A 24,199-nucleotide genomic window follows, 5' to 3' on the forward strand; every position below is an offset into this window, starting at 1 on the left:
ATTTATTTTTCCAAGTTTCTCTATAGATTCCACATGAGTAAAAATATATGACCTTTCACCTTCTATGACTAGCTGTTCATTTCCCTGAAAATGACATATTGTGTTTCTTTTTTATAGCTGAGTAAAATTCCATTGCATATATAGTTATTCTTATTGACTGAGATGCAAATCACATTTTAAAATGCCATTCCATTATAGCCACATTTATAATTTAAATATAGCCAAATTATAAATTTAATATAGCCAAATTTATAAAGTTTGGATTAGATTAATATCATGGGGAAATTTTTGATGATACGTTTTATTAAAATCAGTAATTAAAGTGAGAGAATTTTGTGTCATCTCATTCAAAATTCCATGAGGCATATGGCAAAACAAAAGGAAAGAAAAAACAAAGACTTCCTTAGTTGACCATTTGTAACTATATCCTATATGACCAACTCCTTTATCTCACTCTGGCAAAGATATGTATTCACAGTCTCCATTAATATCTGTGATCAACTGAAGTAGTGACTTAGCTACCCCATTGTAATTTGACAGCAGAAAGGATTATGAAGTATGCCAAATACTTCCTGATTTCCTTACTTTGGAATGTGAACATGGTGTGACATTTTCACATGTACATGCAACCCTCATAAAGGAAATGCTTTGATCTCATAATCTGTCTTTCCTAAAGCACGTGCTTACCTATGATTTATGTTTTCTAAGAATCCTAAGATAAATAGTAATAGATCTATGTAAAACACGGCACTATACTTTTTAACCTAAATTATTTGCTGACTATGAACTTAGAGTGATTTTGTAAGTAGATGATAGTGCTGCGCTGGTGCATCGTGATCCTCAGGCTGAGTTTGTCATTGTGGTGAGAAACACACAATAATAAGTGATAAAATCCTTGGGAATAAGGGAAGTGACCTATAGTGAAGAGCCAGGACAAATGGAATGCTCTTGTTAGTAGCTAGAGAGACCAAGAAGTCTCAACGAATTAATGGAATGGATTATCATTACCAGAAAATGAGGGAATTAAATAAATAAAACAGGGCCACACTTTATTAACAGCAGACCATAAATTCTTTCTTTCTTTCTTTCTTTCTTTCTTTCTTTCTTTCTTTCTTTCTTTCTTTCTTTCTTTCTTTCTTTCTTTCTTTCTTTCTTTCTTTGTGGTACTGGGGGTAGAACCCAGGGGCATTCTACCTCTGAGCTACACCGCCAGCTGTGGTTTTTATTCTTTGTTTTGAAACAGGATCTCACTGACTTGCAAAGGGCCTCACTAAATAGCTGAGGCTGTCCGCAAACTGTGATCCTCCTGTCTCAGCCTCCCAAATGCTGGTATTACAAGCGTGCACCACCATGCCCAACTTCATAAATTCATATTCATAGGCAGGAGCAACAAATGGTATATTTTCATAAAAATATATTGTTGTTTATTTGTTTGTTTTCTTGTGTGTGTGTGTGGTACTGGGGATTGAACCCAGGGGCATTCTAGCTCTGAGCTACACCTCCATTCCTTTTAATTTATTTATTTTTAAATTTGGAAACAGAGTTTCACTAAATTGCTAAGGCTGACCTCCAATCTGTGATTCTCCTCAGTTTCCCAAGTACTGGGATTACAAGCACATGCCATCATGCCTGGCTATAAGTTAAGTTTTTATTAGTACATATTAGTTATACAGAATAATATATTTCACTGTGTCATATTTGTACAAATATATATTAGGATCATTTCTACCTCCCAGTATTGGCCCTTCTCCTTCCACATTCCCTCTTCTCTTATTCTTCACTAAGAGACTCCATTCATTCACATCGTCTTTTTTCTCTAAATTCCATATATGAGGTAAAACATATAATACTTGCCTTCCTGATTGGTATGTTTATTCCTATTTAATGCTATGGCATTTGACTTTGTATGTTGGTAAAATTCCCATAGATCCCATGTCTAATGCTAAACATTAAACCATTATGGAATTGCCTTCTTACTTGTCTCTCTACATTCCTACTAGATTATTGACCCTGTGAGAGCAGGTATATGTTGTTTTTGCTCATATTATATATAAAAATCAGGCATTGAAGAATGTACATAGGACTGGTTTATCTGTGATACACATTCATTCATTGACAAACATTCATTGGATACACATATTGCACCTGTTCCTGTGCTGAGAATATAGTAGAGAACTAAGCAACTGTTTTCTTTGCTTTCACAGATCTTATTTAGAAATAAAGCAATTAATCAAAATGGTTAAGTTCAAGTATAACTGTTAATATCATCATTAGATTGAAATGTTTGATTTTGCTACAAGAAAATGTATTCTTTATTAAAGTATTCAGAAGATAAAAGAGAGTCTCAGGAAAAAAATGTCTAATTCCTATTTTAAAAAGAAATAATCATATTTTCAATAAATTTATGAGTCACAATAATATTACTTTCATACAAAGATTATTATCTAAGAAGGAATTATTATATTCCTTCTTAGAAAAAATATGAGAAATTTGTAAGAAAAGCCCTTTAATCTAATTTCCTCCAGAGGACAAGAATAAAAAGTAATGGGTGCTACCAGTTAAAAAGTGCTTGGCCAGTGTGGTGGTGCACTCTTGTAATCCCATCGCTTGGGAGACTGAGACAGGAAGATTATACAGGTTCGAGGCCAGCCTCAGGTACTTAGTGAGGCTCTCAGGAACTTAGTGAGACCCTATTTCCAAATAAAATATAAAATAGGTCTGAGAGTATAGCCCAGAGAAGCCTCTGGGTTCCACTCTCAGTACTACCAAAAAAAAAAAAAAAAGCTTGACAATGCTTAATACTTCTGAAAAACGGCTCATTCCATTTTGTCATTTGCTACTTATATAAACTTTTATATGACATTTCCATTTCCAAGTTTCCTACTTTAAATTATAAGCCTCATTTATCTGAAAAAATAATTTCTGACAAATGAATATTTCTCTACTAAGGATGTAAAGCAGTCTTTAGAAAAATCTCAAATATGGCAATTAAGTGGGAAAAAAGCGATTTACACAAAAAGGCTTGACATCTAAATGGATGTTACGTAATAACTTTACTCAGATCCCAGACTAATTCAAGCATTAACACATTCTAGGTGTATCAGTATTAATAATATAAATCATTCAAAATATGTACTTGTATACCTCTTGAGAGCTACTCAAAGTTTTCTTTTATTTCAGCCCCTGTACAGAGATTAGTCCTAGGCAGGCTTCAAGCAGCTTCTCACAAATACACAAACTAACATTTCACCTCTGCCAGAGGCACTAACATCATACCCCCTGTCAGGGTTAACCTTCACTGCTGGGTGAAGCATGCCCACAAGAGAGGAATGACAACACTTCTGAGGTCTCCCAACCAGTGGGAGAAGCCATAGACGAATACCTCCCCTTTCATCCTGGGCAGTTCTGAGCCACCTTTATCAAATTCCTTGAAGATCTCCAGGGATGGAGTCCTGGTTGTTCAAAGTAGCTGCCAACAAGATAAAGCAACTTGTATCTGCGTTCTCCCCTTTCCTGTTCACTTTGTCCTTTCCTTCTACCTGTATCATGTGTAAAATAAATGAGCAATAATAAAACAGCTATCCTTTCCCTCACCTTTATGTGAGGCTCTGAAAGATACAGACTAAGACAGATGTCTTCTTCAAAAAAAAAAAAAAATTAAGACCTCATTAACATCAGTGAATACGCACCACAATAATTTATCCTACAAAAACACTTGAGTAGAATATTTAGAATATGCAGTCATCTATGTTGATCTCCAATTCAGCTGATAAGAGTTTTTGCATTTATTAATTATGATAAACTATTTTGCTTATTTTTATTAAACCAATTAAATGAATATTTTACCCGTTGAGTGAGCAAACTAAGTCTTTTGTGGATTCTTTGGTCTAAGTTACTAAAATTCCTTTAGTAAGAACCTTTTGTGTTCATCTAACTCACCTATACTATTATACTACAGAAAAACTCAGTGGGTATTAATATTGAAAGTGGGGAAATTTCCAATGGACAAGAGGAAAAGAGCCAGTGACATTTAAACTTTCTATGATGTTACACTTTAAAATCACAAAGGAAAGCCGGACATGGTGGTGCACGCTTGTAATTCCCGCACTTGGGAGGCTGAGACAGGAGGATCACACCAGTTAGAAGCCAGCCATGCTGGCTTAAGAGACTCTGTTTCCAAATAAAATATAAAATAGGTCTGGGAGTATAGCCCAGAGGTAGAAGGGTTTTATCCCCAGTACCCCCCCACACACACAGACACACACACACACACACAGACACACACACACACCAAAAAAAAAAATCACAAAGGAAAGATTATATTTAGATCCATTCCCTGCAACACTCATCTGAATGATCAATAAATCAGCCTTCAGATGGTATTGATCACACAAAACTTAGCGCTTCCTGGCCTTTCTATTGTACTTCATATTTTTTTTAATGTGATGCTTTTTCGTATGTATGTTTTATAACTTATATCTAACGTATTTTCCTTGGAAGTGCAGTGGGGTATTGGTTTTCATGATTATCTCTATTTTGTTAAACAATTGTCTTTTTCCATATTTGAAAATAAAAACTATAACCATAATATAGTCAGCCAAAAAACTCCCCCAATACATCCATAGGATCATTTGGAAGAAAGAAGTAATACTGGTTTTTCTCTTTTGAGTTTTAATGCTTATCTCTTTGATATTTAAGGGTCTGTGTAACAGACTAAAAAGGATTTTAAGAATGAATGAATAAAATTAATAAGTGCATGATCTACTTCCAGCACTTTTAATTGTCCTTGCTCTGGAGATGCAAGACTTAGATTAAAATCTAATTATGGTAATTATTACTCAGACAAATGTGGGTAAGCCTCAAGATCTTCATCTTGAAAAAAGAAAACGTGGCTATTTTCTAAGGCTGTGTGGATTTAATACAATGAACTTAAGTGTTTAGTATACAAAGGACTCAACAACTGCTATAGTCCTTATCACCATAATCATCTTCCACATTGTCATCATCATCATTGTCTTCAAATGCCTAAAGGCATATGTGTTAGTCATCTTTCTGTGGCTTTGAAGAAAATACCTGAGAAGAAAAACATAACAGAAGAAAGATTTGGGCTAAAGTTCCAGTCCATGCCCAGCCAACTCCAAGATGGAAACATGGTGTGGGCAGGGCACAGCAGAGGAAAGATGCTCAGCTTATGGCAGCTTGAAGCAGAGACAGAGACAAGAGGCAGCTACAGACAGACAGAGTCCTCTAGGCCACGCTCCTAGTGATCTACTTCTTCCAGCCATGCCCCACTTCTGAAGCTGGTTGCTTTGGGGACCACCTTCTAAACCTATTAGCTTTGGGGGTCATTTCAGATACAGAACAGCTTAGGACAAGAAACAGATTAAATATGGGTTACTTAATTTCTCTCATACAACAATCCCAGTAGTGACTATCTTGATTTTTTAGGTGAGGAAACTAAGAAAATTCAAATAAATCTTTCATAAAATCTCTGAGTGACAGAGCCAAGATAAAAACCTATGTCTGCTCAGGAACAAAGATCATAACTTTCTACTTAATACTATGTTGAAAACATCAGAAATCTATAAAACCAAATTCCTCCACAGCATAATCTTTTCTCTTAAAATTATCATTTCAAAAATTTTTATTTGCTAAAGGTTTTTTTTTTTTTTTTTTTTTTTTTGCTACTTGAGAATTCTTAACTGAGATTTTACTTCCCAAAGAAGCTTGTATTCTGATTATTGTCTGACTCACTGGTGTCACTGTGTAGCCTCTCAACTTCATATTTCCTTTGTGTACTGCTTGGTGGAAATTATAAGGCAAGACACTCTAGCATATGCATGTTCTTTTTTTTTTTTCTTTTTCAGTACTGGGAATGGAACCCAGGGGCGTTCTACCTCTGAGCTATATCTCCAGCCCTATTTTATTTTTTGTAAAAAGGGTCCCACTGAGTTGCAAAGGGCCTCAGTAAGAAATAGATGAGGCTTTCTGCCAACCATGATCCTCCTGTCTCAGCCTCCCAAATGCTAAGATTACAAGCATGTGCCACCATGCCCAGCCTCTAACATGTTCTTAATAAAGTAAAATGCATATTTAAGTCAAGGAGATTATTTATATATAAAATTATATTCTTTCTTAGTTTTTCAAAGAACAAAAATTCTTGTGATCCAGAATTTGGCCCTTTAGCACCAAATACTGTTGTCTCCTCCCAAAGATACCATGGGATTATTTCTTAGGATTTGTAACATCTAGTGAATCTCTCTCTCTCTCTCTCTCTCTCTCTCTCTCTCTCTCTCTCTCTCTCTCTCTCGATATCTCTCTCTCTCTCCCTCTCCCTCTCCCTCTCCCTCTCCCTCCCCTACTTCTTTTATATTAAATGTAATTGTCAGGTTGGAAAATTATGAATATAAGTATTTCTAGTCTGCACCTTTCATTTCTAGTTTCCTCTAAGTTGTCAAGTCTCTTTGGTATCCATTTATTCATATTAAAGGTGGATGATTTCTTTGTTAACTTTTCCTACATAATCGAGTCTAAATTGCATTAGCCCTGGGCTAAAGACCCAACTATCTTTCTAGATTCCTGTTTCCAGTTCTCACTCCCTTGACTAAGAACATAGGCCCTCCTCTTTCTACCTGGTTAACTTCTACCAAGACGTGGCTAATGAGAAGTTTTCTTTGGGATATTTGGTTCCAGTTTTCTGTATTTGTGGATAGCATTCTGAGATGCATTTGGCATATGTATAATGGTCCTTTCTGAAGCTGGGTGTGGTGGCACATGCTTTTAATTATGGTACTTGGGAGACTGAGACTGGAGGATCACAGTTTGCGGACAGACTCAGCTACTTAGAGAGGCCCTCTGCAACTCAGTGAGACGTTGTTTCAAAATAAAGAATAAAAAATAGGGCTGGGAGAGTAGCTCAAAGGTAGAATGCCCCTGGGTTCAAGCCCCAGTACTGCAAAAAAAAAAAAAAAAAAAAAAAGTCTTTTTTGAAGTAACTTTTTGAAGTGAAACAAGATGACCATGTTAAGGATGCTGATACACATTACCAAAATGCTTTTCAAAAATCTTGTGATTTACTAGCATTATATTAGAATATCTTTGTAAAATATTTTGGATAACCATGAGTATTATTACCTTAGTTTTTATTTTGGCTAGTGGTTTGCCAAAATACAGTTCTCTTTACACTGTTCCTAGACAAGACAGGAAACTCTATGTTACTCCTTTCTCTTTCTCTCTTTTTTCCTGGAGACATATTATTTATAATATTTTCATTTCTTCATATAGTACATTGTGGTAATTCAACACATGCATATGATATATAATAATCAAATCAGGGTAGTACCTATTATTTATTTATTTATTTATTTATTTATTTATTTATTTATGATGCTGAGGATGAAACCCAGGGGCATCGTACCCCTGAGCTACACTCTCAGCCCTAATTTTTTATTCTTTTTAATTTTTTTTGAAACAGGGTCTCGCTAAGTTGCAAAGGGCCTCACTAAGTAGCTGAGGCTGTCCACAAACCACAATTCTCCCATCTCAACCACCCAAGTGCTGGCATTACAAGCATGCTCACCACTCCTAGATTCAAGGTAGTACCTGTCTTACTTGTAACAATTAGCTTATAAATACCCCAAACACTAAATATAGTAGTATAATTTAGTATTGTCACACCAATTAAAGGAACATGTGGCGCTAAGAAATAAAACACAATTAAAAATTATATTCAATTTATGAATAAATACATTTTATTTGACAAAAATTGAACTCACCTGATAGCTTTCCACTATTTTTTCTAACACATGCTTCCAATGAACTGATATCTCAGAAGACGATAAGACTTTTACACCTACTTCTGTGGGTGTTTCACTGGGAGCTGAAATTTGATGAGAACATTGTATTTTAGTTAGATGCTTATACAAATAAATCTGAATAAAACTTTTTTATATGAATGAATTAGAACTACAATTTAATATTTCTAAAGTAAAATAAATTTAAAAATTTCATCTTATTTTATTATTATTTTATTTCATGATCACCAGTGATACATGCAAATACACATTCATATATACAATTGTTAATGCAGATACATATATACCCTCGTACCTTTACAAAATATAGGAAGCTTCATCATGATTTCTATATATACGTGGACAAACATTATACTGCTTTTTAAAATTTTCCCAACCAATATTTTTAAGAAATTTTATTAATGTGAATTAAAATTATATTTAGTTTATCAATTCTAGTTTACCAAATGTAAAAAAAAATCCCTGATGTTTTTATAGGAAACTATTTATTATAATTAATTTTCTTACTTGCTATTAATATGAGCAAATGATTCACAGCCATATTGTAAACAAGACTTCCCTCTTTTATGTTCAAGCTGAGATTAATAAAACAAAGTTTAAGGTCTTTTGAAACAAGTTGTGACATCCACTGTTTCTAGAGCTCAGGAAATCTTTTATGTGTCTAATCTTACAACTGGGCATCAAGTCAAATATGTATCAAAAAGGCCTCTGTTGTGGGGGGGAGTAATTTACATCCTTTATGAAATTTACACAAGGAAACTTTTAAGCAGGGGTGATGTTTTTATCACATTTCATTAAAAAGCTATAATCCTGCTTACTGTTAAAAAATGTTCTACACATGAACACTGTTGCCTTTCTGAATCAAGGTAAACATGTAGCAGTATAATTGATTTCTTAGCAATAGAAGAAAAGATTAACAACTTATACAAGTTTCAGCACATGCAACTTTTATGAGGCTCATGAAATACTTAGGAAAGAAATATAATTAAATGGTCATGACTGAATAGATGGCAAGCATGGCCTTCTGCCTGAGACCATCAAATAAAGTAGTAAAAAATTATACTGAATAAAAAGATAACTTGTAAAATACCTTTAACTTTGATTTTCTCTGGGATACATAGTCATGTTTTTCAAATTATTATAATTGAGTCAAGTTATCACATTTCTGGTGAATAAGTATAGGCATAGAGAATGTAAGATTTGTCATCAGGAATTTTACATTGTTTGATTATAAACCAATTATTTTTACTTTTTATTCTTCCAAGGTGTATACTCATCTAAAAGACTCATGGGATTGACTTTCATGTTGTCTATAATCTTTTTTTAATGATACTGAGAGTTGAACCCAGGGACATTCTACCCCTGAGATTCACCCCGGTCCTTTTTATTTCTCTTTTGAAACAATGTCTTACTAAGTTGTTGAGAGCCTTGCTAAGTTGCTGAGGCTAGCCTCAAACTTGCCATCCTCCTCTCTTTGCTCATCAAGTACTGGGATTACAGGCATGCACTATCATGCCCAGATTATGTTTGTATTTTAAAATAATTTTTGTGTATATTTAAAATATGCAACATGATGTTATCATATATATATAGAGAGAGAGATAAATAAGGATTGCTATATATGTGCATATATATAGTAAAAGACATGTTTATTTATATGAAATACACAAATTGTCAGGTGGTTTAAATACATATTAAATTTAAAAAAAAACATTAAAGCTAATAAGTCTAAAGCTAATAAGAACACAGGTGAGAAATTCTGTTGAGTTCTAAGGGATAGCTTCATGTATTTTGAGCTAAAAATAATACAAATTTGGTAAAATGTAACATAGAACCTTTTCCTCTAGGGATAGAAGTTTCTCAAATGTGGGCTAAAAGAAGCTTGGATAATGGTAAGTGTTAGATCAGAAGGCAATGAAATCTATTTGCTTTTCTAGTCATTAATTAATTATACAATGTGCATTAATCAGGAAACATAAGTGAAGATTTTATCTTTTTAAAAATATAAATATAAATAATGAAAAGCTAAGTAACCTAAATAGGAAATCATATAAAGTAATGTAATTATGTTTAATCTAAAACTGTATGTAACATTTAATGTAGATTAGATAGGCCTCTATGATCATGTTCAGTTTAAAATTTCTAAAAAAACAGAATGTCAATATCACTATTGTTTTTTATTCATAAATGGCTCAAAAACAAAGTTTTATTTTTAAAAGAAAATATTTCAACTGATTTTCTGACAAAATTCTAAATTTGGGATTAAAATTTGGGGTAATTTTATAAGAAATGCATAGAATTTTAGGTAGTAGACTTTATGAAGATATAGACATAATGAAATTTCAATCAAATATGGAGTTTCTATAATCAAAATTGTAATCAAAGAGGCAAGGAACAGCAGTCCAGTTTAACTATATCAGTGGAGATTGTCTAACTACTATGGACATGACCTAAAGGATGAAAAAGTTTTAGTAACATTCTTGTCATTTACATAGAAAGACTGACATTTTAGTTTGGCTCAAAACAAAACTCCCTTCTAAATACACAGTATTATAAAGTATTATAAATAATAAGTAAGACTTGAAAAAAGCAAATTAAATGCCAGCCAGAGGATTCAGTTTAATCTCCTTTATCATATTTGGAAGATCTTTTTCACCTACCATCTTGTGCTGAATTAATGACTGCTATTAGGCTGTATGGTCCATCTCCCTTGTTGTTGAAGGCCTTGACTTTCACTTGAAACGCAGTGGAAGGGCTCATGGTTTCATCTTTATGGACATATCGGCCAGTATCTGGATTAGTAACTGTCACTTTTTTCCACTCTTCACCATCAAATGGTTTAAATGCCACTATATACCCGAAATTGTTGCCGTAGTGGTATTCTCTTGACAAAGGCTGAATAGGTTTTAGTGATATAGTTAGAAAAGAACACTGCTAAAACAAAGATACAGGTGGAAGCATGCTTTTTGCAAAAACACACTTAGTGCACAGGTTAGTACAGATTGAAAATGCAAAAGCAGAAGGAGCTTAAGCATCTGATGACCTCATTTACCAAGTGTCATCCTCGCTATTCTCTGAACACCCTGGGGCTCTAGTCCTAAGCCTTCCTACTTTCAGTCATCTGCCTATGATGTTCTCCTAGATGTCATATAACTCCCTCCAAAACTGTCTTGAGCTTTTAAAAATAGTGATTCTCTGGCCCTTTCTCTGAGAACTTGATTTTTAATTTTTTAAGGATTTCTAATTCTGAATGTTTTAACAAGGCCTTCTTTACAACGAAGCAGATAACCACAGGGATTTCAAAATTCATGCCTTATGGAAAAGAGTAAGATGTCATAATTTTTATATTTTATAATGTTTGCATTTGGGAACTACATTGACAATAAAACTTAGAAATAAATAATTTTGAGGTTCAGAATAACTAAAGGCATTTCTCTAAATCTTGCTTAAAAATTATTTAATTGCCAAATATAAACTATGGCTACATAACACTATGTGAAGCCAAACTTTGCTCAATATACAATTATTGGATAAATCAATTTGTTTCATGTAAAGAATAAGATTTGTAATTATTTTGCAATCCTAAAAATCCTTTTCAGTCTAAATTGTGTTTCTTGATTGTCTTCAGTGACTAAACACAAAAAATACTGACTGACTAAATGAATTCATATGAAATATTGTACCAGTATTGGGAAGAGGCATCAAAATGTATTAATGTACCAGCATTTGGGGAAATATTTTCAATTTGCAAAATGTATCTTCAGTAGTAAGGAAGGCAGAAGCTTCAAGGAATGGGCTGCAGATTTCCAGGCACCAAGGGGAATTAAGCTAGAGAATAGAAGAAAAGCCTAGGGTCTTTTTACATTTCTAAGAGAAGTGAACTTCCTCTAAGATGTGGGGGAATCCCAGACTCCCCATAAGCAACTTAACACATTTTGGAGTATAACAAAAGGCATGGGGTCCAGGGAGGAATCTCTGTATCAAAAGTCCTGTCCCAGAAAAAGGACAGTTCTAGCTGGGTCAGAAGACTGGTTATAAATACTCTGTATCCAGTCAAGCCAACCCCCTATACTATCCTGGGTAGGGATTGTATAGGTTTGTAAACTATATTCTATATTTCCATCTTTGTAATAATAAACTCATTTAAGCTTTCAGCAAGAGTTTGGACTAATGTTTATCTATATCTAGTTTAGAACAAGAACCCGCGGCTACTGGAACAGTTTCCAGGAGCCTAAAAGTGTCCCTGGAACAGTTCCCCCAACCGTAACAACATGTTACCTGGACAAATATTAGATGTCTTATTCAGACAAATTTATGCTACTGCAACTTTCCCTGTACCAGTATTGGGAAGAGGCTTCAAAATGTAATAATGTACCAGTATTGGGAAATATGTCCAATTTTCAAAATATATCTTTGGTAGTAAAAGAAGCCAGGAGCTTCAAGGAAAGGGTTATAGATCTCCACACACCAAGGGTGGTAAGTGAGAGAATAGAAGCCTAGGGCCTTTTTACATTTTTAAAGAGGCAAACTTCCCCAAGGATGTGGGGAATCCCAGACTCCAAATAAGGAATTTAACACATTTAACACATTTTGGAGTATAACAAAAGGCATGGGGATCTGGGTTGGGGACAGAGCAGGTCATCTGCATATCAAATGACCTGCAGGAGATCTAGGCAGGTTAGAAGACTGGTTTTAAAGATACTCTGTGTCCAGGAACCTTCAGTGACTTGTTTCAGGTCATCCCACTCTGTCACTCTGGCATAGCGCTTACTCTAAGCTCTAGCGTTCCCTCTTTCTAATGGTGCCATAACATTTACAACCTGTTTTTTTTTTTTTAATCTATGTAATAATAAATTCGTTCAAAAATTCAGCAAGAGTCTGGACTAGTGCATATCAGTGCTGAATCTGGACAAGAACCTGTGTTTTTATGGGAATTATGTTTGGGAGCCTAACATAGGTCCCAAGGAACAGTCGGCCCTCCCCAAACCCTAACAGGTCAAACCATAACTATATTCCCCACACCCTCCTAATATCTCTCTCACTTCAAAAATCCACAAACATTAGTCTGATACAGAACTCCCCTTTGAGTCATAAAAATTTATTAAGATTACTGAGTCCCTCAGTAACAAGTTCCTTGGGTGACTTCTAACACTGAACTACTAGGATAGATTATACTAGTAAAAAGAGTAAGACTGGGGTGAAGAAGGAGGCTCCAATTTAAAAGATGGGGTTTGATACAAAGTTTGTAAATGAAGTTTTCGAATTTAGAATGCCCAGAGAAAAATGTTCGAAATTATAGTTGAGCTAGGAGACCACAATGAGCTCAAAGTATCCCTGAAATTAAATAGCTGAATATTTAATCTTTTAGGTTAGTAGATCCCTGACAGGATTCTTTTTTAGCATTTTGTATAAAAACTGCCCACTAAGCCACTATAAGCCAGATCAAATCTGAGAAGCACTTAAGGGGAAAAAGTTATTTATTCTTGATCATGCATTGAGTATTTCTGTTTGTTTTCAATCTATTTTAGGAAAAAAATTAGTTCATGATTCAGTGGAGAAAGAGTGACCTGTAATGCATGGGACTTTTTTTGAGGAGGGTAACTGGGGGTTGAACATAGGATATTTTACCTCTGATTTATACCCCCAGCCCTGTTTACTTATTTATTCTTTTTAGAATGGGGTGTCACATAGATTCTAAGGATCTTACTAAGATGCTGAGACTGGCTTCAAACCTTTGACCCTCCATCTCTGGTCCTCATATATTGGGATTATAGGTATGTGCAGCCATGCCTGCTTATATGCAGCTTATTAGTACTTACTGCCCATGTTATTGTCAGCTCTCTGTTGCTTCCACCTCCACCTCCCACATCTGAAGGTGCCACATTTGGTGCTGAAAAATACAAACAAATGAAAACAAAAATGCAACAACAAAAGTAGAGGTTATTTTAAACAAAAGTAGAGGCTATTTTTTTTTCTGATGAGAATGTTCTTAATTACCATAGAAACCATTAATTTATTTTTTCACTGGGAAAAACAAGTTCATACATGGTTCACTTAATTATAATAACAATGGCTCACAGTAACTGGCAATCTATTTTACTGCCAATATAAAAATTGAATTAGTGCCATAGAAAATGGCTGTTTTCCTCGGCAAAGCATAGTGAACCCAATCCACTTCTTTCTGTACCAGTATTGGGAATGGCCTAGGAAGATTTGAGAAAGCTCTGATTATTAATATATTTCAAAAATAATTGTGTCAAAATGGCGGCAGACTTGGGTAAAGAAATGACTTGATTTCTGCCTAAAAGCAGGCAGCTATTCCAATGTAAATTAACCTAGCTAAAAGTAATTAACAAGTCAATAGAGGAGAGCTAGGGTTTCCTCTTTATTTCTTTTTTTTATAAAAAAGTATCAAATTTATGTTTCATTTTTAAATTAGAGTTGTTGGACAATTACTACAACTTAAAATTTATTACCAGATGTGCAGAAAACATTGAAAAGCTATTAAATACTGCAGTGAATATAATTACTGTTACAGATTGGGAGAGTATGGTGTGGGGAAACTGTTCCAGGGGACCCCGGCTAGGGTCCCAGACACACTTTCCCCCAACCCATAACAAAACCCAAAACAACCAAAAACAGAAATAAACCGTGGGTTCTTGTCCTAAGCGAAGAATAAATATGCATAGCTTGGACAGTTGCTGAAGATTTAAAGAAGTTTATTAGAAGGATAGAAATACAGAAAATAGAAATACAGCTCCATACCAGACTGGCATGGAGGGGTGGCTCAAAATGAATACACCAAAGGGATCACACGTGGACCGGACTTTTTATACCCATGACCTCCATCTTGCTTACGTAATTCTGACTTGGTGAACATCCCTGTAAGGTACCTCCCCCAATAAGGTGTGGCGAGTTGTCTACTTTCATGAAGGTGGACTCCTACCATCTTAGCTGGCTTATCATGTAGATCTGTCTTTAGATAGAGAAAGGCCTAGTTCTCTCCTATTGACTTGCTAATTACATGTAACTAAGTCAATCTAAGTTTCAATAGCTGTTTGCTTCCTGACCAAAGCCAAGCCTCTCTTTCTCCAGGTCTGCCGCCATTTTGACACAATTATTTTTGAAATATATTAATAATCAGAGCTTTCTCAAATCTTCCTAGGCCATTCTCAATACTGGCACAATTACTGGACCATGCTTTTGGAAAAATCATATTTAATGGTCAAATGTTCCAGTTATGCTATTTAACTCAAAGCTCTGTACTTCTAATTATAGCACATTATCATTTTGACATAATTTATCCTATTTGCACAATGATTACTATGCCCAACAAAAGTTTCCCAAAGTTTGGGTCTTTCTTTAACACATAAATTATGACTTTGACTTAGCTGTTAACTAAAAAGAAATGTGAAATTAAAATTTTTACCTCCAAACTGATGAAAAAGTATAGGCCATCACTATCATGTGAGTAAAATCGAAAGTGTATCATTATAATCAAATTATGTGATAAGACATTTTTAACTACTTCACAGTTCAAGTTAACACAAGAAAAAACTAGTTCCAAGTTACAGCATTTAGCATTTTTACTGCAAGCTTTATGTCATGTTACTCTTCTCAACAACTTATCCCTAAGAAAATGGTAGTGTTTATATAAGTATAAAAATTGTTATATCCAGTAGGTGGTATTGTACATAACCAAGATAATAAGATTCTTTATAAGATTAGGTTTAAAAAATGCAGAATGTCTCTATAATTAAGTTGTCCCAAAGGCTAAAAATCAGGAAAATGCAGAAAATAGATATACTCATTATCATTTGCTTTCAGAAATCCAAAAATGATCCAAGAAATAATGATCCAAGATGTGATTAACATACAGTATCTCTTTTATGCCAAAGCAAACATTTTACCTCAAAGAGGGGAAATCTGATTTACATTTAACACCCTTTATCCAAAAAGGACCCTACTTTAAGCCATTATATGAATAAAGTTCATAATGTGAATTCATTTCTCTCCACGGAATGTTCTCTTAGTATATAAACTGCAACATGGCAAATAACTGAATCAGTTATAAAGAACTACAGGTTGAATATCCTGTGTCTGAAATGCTTGAGACCAAAACTGTTTCAGATTTTAGAATATCTGCATGTATGTAACGGGATATCTTATGCATAGGATCCAAGCATAAAAATAAAGGTTTTTTTTTTGTTTCTTATAGCTTGAAGGTAATTTTATACAGTATTTTTAGTGCAACTGTCAGGGGTGACCCATCAGGAGGCCAGATGTGGAATTTTCTACTTGTGGCATCATGTCTGTATGCTACAAGTTTGGATTCTGGAGCATACTGGTTTGGGGATTTTCAAATTAGGGGTGCTCAACCAATAATAAATGCTAATTTATAATAATTGCTGGTAGATAACAAACTTGTATACCCAAGCCTAAAAGTTACTACAGTATTGAGGTCAGAACTAACATGATTCTTCTATACAGTCAGATTTCAATGAAACTATCATGGAATCCAAAGAAACTTTAGTGAGTCCTTCCAAAACTGCATAATTTTCCAAATGATTTTTCTCTGGTTCCAGAACCTATTCCTTCAGTCCTTTTTTAGCCGTTTAGCTTTTGCGATATTTTCTTGACGTTTTTGTTTCTTCCTTTGCTCCTTCTCCCTGGCTTCAATCATCTTGGCCAACTTCCAGGACAGTACAGCACTTGCTGGGAACAGTGGAGTAAGGGCCAAAATAACTGTTGTGAGGATGCCCTATGGGTCCTTTGCAGCCCATTCCACAACATACTCAGCCCAAGCCTTTATGTCAAACATCCTTGTAACAGTCTTAGGAAAACTTATGCTGGAGTCATGATCTCTAATTTTGTTCTGGGAGGCAATCACAATTTCGGATGACTCTGCTTTTGTCTTCTTTAATTCTACCGTACAACTTCGAAGAGATTTAAATTCTATATAATGGGTGAGCGTGCACAGGCCGCATAGATCCCGAGCACCGCAAGTGCAGACCCGCTCGCCCGCGGCTCCCACACCCAGGAACAGAGCGGCTCCTCCCGGCCCTGCCTGCCACCTCAAGCAGGAAGGCCTAGGGTTTCCTCTTTCTAAAGACAGATCTACATGATAGTCTAGGGAGGATATTGACCTTGTCCTTCATGATAGGAGACACTTCCCCACTCCTTGCTGGGGGAAGTACCTTACAGGAAAGTTTACTACATCTGACTTATGCAAACAAGATGGAGGCCATGAGTATAAAAAGTCTGGTCCACGTGCTGTATATTGGAGGGCGCTGAATTGGCTCGGACCACCGGCATGGGGCTGTAACTATCTTCTGTATTTCTATCTTTTTTATAAACTTCTTTAAATCTTCAGCAAGTGTTCGAGCTATATATACTTATCCTTAGCTCAGGACAAGAACCCGCAGTTTTTTTCTGTTTTTCTGTTTGTGTGGTTGTGTCGGGGGAATTATTTCTCCCCTCACACACTGCAACATATTTCACCATAACACTTTCCATCATTTTTTTTTCTATTTAGTTTTGGTATCCCTCCATTTAATATGATTTTAAGAATCTGACATAATCTGTTGGTAAACATTTAAAGTTCTTACTTCTACACCCTATACATTTCTAACAACTCACTGTTGTGTCAGTTTTGTGCTTCTTTCTACAAAATAAATGTTAAGACACCATGCATTAGTATCCACATGGGCTAAGGTTTTCCCAAGTATCTGGAAATATGAGAAATCAAAAGAATCTAAAGTTGTCCCTTGTGCTTTCACTTTCAATTCCTACATGTCTTCTGAAATGTTGTCCCCTCAGTGACACAGTTCTTCCTTTCCCCTGTCCTCTCACATCATCCTTCAGGAGAGACTCTGCAGTCCGCAAGCTCTCTGCGGGGAACTTTCCAGAAGTACTGCTACTGCTTTCTCTTAATCCTTAAGTCATCACACCCACTTTTGTCACTGAAGTGAGTAGAACAGCTGATTTATGACTATCTCTTGTACTTCACTCAGTAATCACTTCTGAACAACCCACAATCTGTTTCCACTTCTTATATTTCATCACATGCCTTCATTCCTTCAAAACAATCACAAAAATGTTTTTAATTGCTAAGTCCAGTGGTGTCTCTTTTGTTTTTCTCTCTTTGAAACTCCACAGGGAAGGACCACTGTATCTTGTTGGATTTGCAGACTTCACTTCTAACTGGAAGTGTGTATATGAATAAAGCAATATCAGTTCTTTTACTCTGGGACCTACCCAGCTACTAGCAATGTGGGATGAGGTCTGTTTTCATAAAGGATGGACATTTTCCCATGTGAATGTGTTTGCTCAGTGTGAGAGATCATCCCCAACTCTGCAAACACTTCCAACAGATGAAATGCCAAATCTCTTCCCTACAGGATATAGCCACATTCTCTTAAGGGATCTCACAATCAGTTATATTTGTAAGAGACATATTTAAAAACTTTCTATGTTAGCCCTATAAGTTTTTTTTTTTGTCAACTACCTACATTAGTTGTACACAAGCACAAAAAATGCAGGATTTTTCTTATATTTATTAAATTATATGATGATTCCCTTTCTTCATGAAGAAATTAGTATGACTCTTGAATGATTTACATTTACTATTCAAGTGTTACCACATGAGTGCTAGAAAGTCATACTGGTAGGAATTTTATTTTATTTTATTTACTTATTTTGCAGTACTGGGGGAATGAATTCAGGGGCATTTAAACTTTGACCTATACTCCCATTCCCATATTTTATTCTTTATTTTGAAACAGTATCTCACTAAGTTGTGGAGAGCCTCACTAAGTATCTGAGGCTGGTCATAAACCTGTGATCCTCGTCTCTCAGCCCCTCAAGTACTGGGATTAAAAGCATGTGCCACCATGCCTGGCTATACAGGGGTTTTGGAAGATAAATTATTTGTAGCTCTTTGGGAATTCATATTGAAGGCTAAGATATTAAAAATAACTCTGTACACTCTTCTAGCTCTATAATTCATATTCCAAGGTTAACATTCAACATGCTATAGAAAAACAAAAAGCTTGTTGTCCTATGATCCATGAATAAATCATATTTTGTTTCTTTAAGTACAAGCTTAGTGGTCACAGGGAAAGATTTCCAAAAATAACTCTAAAATAATTTATTACACTGCAATTTGTTGAATCAAATATTGCCTTCCTTAGTAAAATGTGTTAGCCAAGTAATTTTACTGTAACACTTTTCATGATAAACAATTTTAACCTTTTATTTAAAATGGAGCTAAAATTGAGTATTTTATATTTCTCTTTGATAATGTTTAAGTACTATTTAAAATGCTTCAAGTAAATAACTCAATTGATTTGCTCTGCAGATTTTGTCTATTGAGTATATGTTTCTGAAAAACAAGACACTAAAAAAGCATAGAAGACAACTGCATCTTGACTTGGATTGTCTGGATACCTTATGTAGATTAATCGTGACCTGATTATTCTCACATAGTTTTGAATATTCTGTTGTAGCCTCAGAATAATATGTTTTTATAAATGAAACTGACACCTAACCTACTATTTAACTTCAATCTGAAAATAGAAAAGTGAGGTGCTCTGTTGGTATTCAGCTGTAGGAAAACAGGAGGACGTGGTCACACAGCAATTTGTTATGGGAAAGTAAATCCTCCTGAGCACAAAGAAGCCCATTTGCCTCCAGGCTCCAGGGACTTGAAAAGAGAACAACAAACTTGACATTTTTAAAAGATAAATCATTAAAATGAATTTAAGCTAATATTTGGAAAAATATTGAATTATTCATCATGAATAAATATGGATAATATTACTATGAAATGTTAAAAATAGCTAAATGTTTTAATATGTTCTTCTGCCACCCTTTCATCATAACGGTGATTCCCCTGAGATGTTTCTAAAAGTGCCTCTGTATTTTGGTCACAGATTAAAAAAAATTAAAAAGTGAAATAAAGTCAATGCTATGACTATTCTTCCCCGTGAAAAGAAGCTAATGCTGCTGGTTTTCCTTTTAGATTTGAATGTGTAAATTATTTACATATAATTATTTGAGCTTTGATACTTTATTTTACAATGTACAAAATGGTTGTAAAAATTCTAAATTATATAGTATGTAAAGATTTTCTTTTGATTCAAAATATGCTGAGTTTTTGTATTAATTATTGCTTTAGTTTGTATAGTTCTTTTTAAACATGAATGTAGCTTTTTACTTAAATCTGTATCATTTTCATGGTGACTTAATCAATTATTGTAGTAAGGAATTCTAAATGGTTATGTAAGTAATGTAGTCTGGAAAGTCAAAGAAATTAAAATATAATGCCTGCTTTTATTTTATCTTTGCATATAGGTTTTTGAGCAATTAAATATATAATTCTGGAGAGCTATAATAAAATAACTGTAAAATATTTGCATATTCAAATAAAAGTAGGTCTTTATACCTCATGTGATCCTAGTTGGATGGTCAAGCAGATTTCTAACATTCTCATTGTATATAAAAAGCATATAATATCTAAGATAGTTCACAACAATATGTCTTAGCATAGTTTTAGATAGAAATTATAGGCTTGTTTATTACTCTAGGCATTGTTTTTGAACAAGAAATGTAAACGGGGAGATTAAATGAGTTAATGGCTCATTGGAATGATAATTAGGTGGAGAAATGTTTGAGTAGGTGAAATAGAATGCTATAAACTGAAATAACTATAACACAGAGTGGAATCTGTATGAAGAACTCAAACAAATCATGGTTTATTTATTTAAATAAAGGAGAAGAGTTGACACTTCATAGTTTTCCTTTTTCTGTGTATAAAATCACAAAAGCATCTTGGCCAGGCCTGGTGGCACACACTTGTAATTCCAGCATTTGGGAGACCCAAGGATCAGAATTTGTGGACAGCCTCAGTTAATTAGCAAGGCTCTTCACAACTCAGTGAGACTCTGTTTCACAACTCAGTGAGACTCTGTTTTTGTGGGGTTTTGTTTCCTGGTTTTGGAGCATTCTACCTCTGCACTACACACCCAGCACTATTTTATTTTTCATTTTGAAGCAAGATTTTACTAAGTTGCTGAGATCCTTGTTAAATTGCTGAAGCTGGCTTTGGACCTGTGACCCTATTGTCTCAGCCTCTCAGTTATTGGGATTATAGACATGTGCTCTCATTCCCATCTCCCTTTTCTTCTCTTAAAAAGCATTTATCTATTTAATGACCAATGACAAAAACTAACTTTAACATAGTACGTTACCAGCTACAAAATATATGCTTAGTAGCATTCCTCTCCTTTATTGAATATATGCTTTTATAAAGACAGAAAGAAAAGCAAAAAGAAATAAAATAGCGAAAACTAAATGAAGAAACAGACTAGCTTCATTAGGCATAAAATTAAGGCTTTCTATATAATATAAGAGTGTTGGTTATGGCTTTGATATTTTTCTTCTTTTCCCCCTTAAGGAACTGGTGTGGCCTGACAGGTAAGCACCAAAGCTGTCAAAATAAGCCATTTGCAGATATCACCTCTCCAAATGTGCCTATGGAGCAGTTAGCTATGGGAATGTGTCTTAAAGTGACACAGACTTGAAATGATATTTCTGTTATCTTTTTCTTATAGTCAAAATCAAATGGGTTCAAAAGAATTACAAACATGTCTTCTAATTCTTCATTTGGGAACAACCATTTTATAATGTACTTATATGAGCCCAAAGAATACACTCAACTGTGCATGGAGGTCTCAGAATTAAATAACTGAACAGATAAGGGCATATGCAGCCTTGGATAATGCCACCTCTCTTCAGTCAGCTAACGAGGCACAGGATCAGCCTTTCCATTTAATGGGAACTAGCCTTACTCCACTGTAACAGGTGCTGGCATTTTTAATCATTGTATAGCACATGACAAAATAAATGTTTCCCATTTAGAAAGTATTTTTATTTTCTTTTAGAAATGTAAAAATGTACAACTGGGTGTGGTGGCACATGCCTGTAATCCCAGTATTTGGGAGGCTAAGACAGAAGGGTCTCAGGTTGGAAGCAAGCCTCAGCAACTTAGCAAGATCCTGTTTCAAAATTAAAAAAATAAATAAAATAGGGCTGGGGATGTGTATGGAGGTAATGTCTCTGAGTTCAAACTTTAGTACCAAAAAAAGAAGTACAAAAATGCAAATGTCCAATTTTAATAAAAATGTTCATTTTTAATAAAGCAGATACAAGGAAAAACATGAAGAAATTCTGTTGTATTTTGTTTTATTAAATAAAGTTTTTTATTTTATTTCTTTAACTTTTTGGTACTAGGGATTGAAAGGCATTCTACCTCTGAACTAACCTTATTTATTTTTTTTATTTTAAAACAGTGTATCCTATGTTGCTGAGGGTTTCTCTATGGTACTGTAATGATTTTGCTAGATGCTTTAGGATTTTTTCATAATTGAAATAAACAAAGTATTTCATATTACGACAGAGCTGCACTGCTATCATTTCACAGTTATATTGGCTATTTGGCTCTAATGGCTTTATTTGCTTATTTATTTATTTGTTTATTTATTCATTTATTTATGGTACTGGGGGTTGAACCAGAGACATTTAACCCCAGTTCTTTATTTTATTTTATTTTTTGTTTTGAAACAGGGTCTCCCTTGGGTGTTGAGAATATCCTACATTGGTGAGGCTGTCCTTGAACATGTGATTCTCTTGTCTCCACCTCCTAAGAATAACAGACCTGTGTCATCATGCCTGGGTTCTGATGGCATTTAAAAGAATTTATTTTCTATGCACACCAGAGAGGGGATTAATTCCTTAATATGACTTGAGAAAAAGTAATGAAAGACATAAAGCCTAAAGAAGATGATAACAAAAATGTTGGTTGAAAGTAAAACCTTTGCCACAATTTTAGGTTTGATTTCATTCCCCCCTCCCCCAGCGTTTAAAGACAAGAAGACACTAAGGTTAAAAATTCTTCAGAATTATCCTCAAACCACTGGTGTTAAGCACATTAGTTCTAGATACTAAGTTAAATATAATTTGAATTCAAAGATTCAAATGCGAACAAATTAAGTCGAATCTCTCTGAGGGGATAAGATTTTTGTTGTTGCTCGTATAAACAGTTAATTTCATCACTGCTACTTGATATTAAAAAGAAATCTAAGACATATCATAAAGTGTCCAGATGGTGAGTCTATGAAACATAATCATTCTCTGAGATAAATTTAAAAGATATTATTTTTAACAAAATTTGTTAGAGGTCTACATCAGTATCAATACCAAAGAAAATATTCTCTAATTTATGAACAATTTTTACTTCAAAAATAATGTTCAAATAAGACTTTGTTCATATTATAGTAATTAAAAATCACCAAAGATTAACCAAGCTCACTAAGATTTTTTAAAATTTATTTTTGAGATAAGTATAATGTTTTAACTGAAATGCTTGCCTAAAATGACTTAATTGCTTGGTATTTTTCTGCAAATTTATTTTGAAGATAAATTGTGGGGGGCCATTAAGGCTTCCCCTAGATTGGTGTCTCTGACTCAGCTGACTGTCCTTCGCCCAGAGTCAACAAGGTTTGGGGTTATGGGAAGTTCAAAGAGGTCTGAGAGAAGATCAGGTGGTGATGACATGAGAGTACTGATAGGACTATTTGTAATATGTGTTTTGTATTGGTCTTTATTGTATTCTGGTGGTGGTAGCATGAGAATGTTGATTGACCTGTAGCTGTGTATAAATACCTCTGGAAAAACAAACCCAGGGTCGGCATTGGCACAATAAAGATGAGATTGACCCAGAAGCTGCGTTGGCCAGGAGTGTCCACACGATAGAGAATACTGACCCAGGCATAGTCGTCGACCCGTAGGAAATATTGACCCACGAACAGGGGTCGACCAGTAGAGATAGTAGACTGATGGCTCCCCCACATTAGGGTTAAAAACTCTTCATCCTCACACCTCACTTCAGAACCCCTACTCTTGCCGGAAGGCTCCGGCAGGTGGTGGCCTGTATCGGGAAATTCTGAAACTGAGGATCCCGTGAAGGACACCGCTGAATAAAAAAAGGAGTGCACTCGAAAGATTTTTGGTAGCGGTGAAATGTGGGAATTTTGTAATATATAATCGGTCACTAAAGTAAAGCTTTGAGCAAAAGAAACTAAGCCAGCAAATGAAGAAAGAAACTAAGATAGAAAATGAAGAAAGAAACTAAGAAAATAAAGGCACCTAATGTGTAAATAGTAATAGAGGATGGGTCAGAAGATTAGTTCCTAACGTAAGAGTTGTAAAAATCTACTGGGTCCAAAAATATAATATACAATGGGTCAAAAAATAAGTTTTTTTTTGTTTTTTTGCATATATGTTAGAAGGCATGCTTTGTGTTAAGCTTCCTAAGGAAGAATCTG

The 24,199-nt window shown here is 34.6% G+C and overlaps 1 protein-coding gene and 1 pseudogene across 3 annotated transcripts in view; both read right to left on the reverse strand.

The window, feature by feature from the left end:
* Positions 1 to 24,199, reverse strand: part of CNTN1 (contactin 1) — a gene marked incomplete at both ends in the record, with an annotated part of 193,938 nt that overhangs the window by 53,945 nt on the left and 115,794 nt on the right. For both annotated transcript variants that reach the window (XM_080705114.1, XM_080705115.1), the window contains 3 exons: positions 7,776 to 7,879; positions 10,475 to 10,709; positions 13,634 to 13,704. In XM_080705114.1, coding sequence (XP_080561240.1) covers positions 7,776 to 7,879; positions 10,475 to 10,709; positions 13,634 to 13,704 — 410 coding nt within the window. The remainder of the gene's footprint in view (positions 1 to 7,775; positions 7,880 to 10,474; positions 10,710 to 13,633; positions 13,705 to 24,199) is intronic.
* On the reverse strand, positions 16,411 to 16,635 carry LOC308269910 (small integral membrane protein 15-like; annotated as a pseudogene). Its single transcript has one exon. The product of its transcript is annotated as a small integral membrane protein 15-like (transcript).

This window comes from Muscardinus avellanarius, assembly GCF_963383645.1.
Source record: "Muscardinus avellanarius genome assembly, chromosome: 11".
Lineage (NCBI taxonomy): Eukaryota > Metazoa > Chordata > Mammalia > Rodentia > Gliridae > Muscardinus > Muscardinus avellanarius.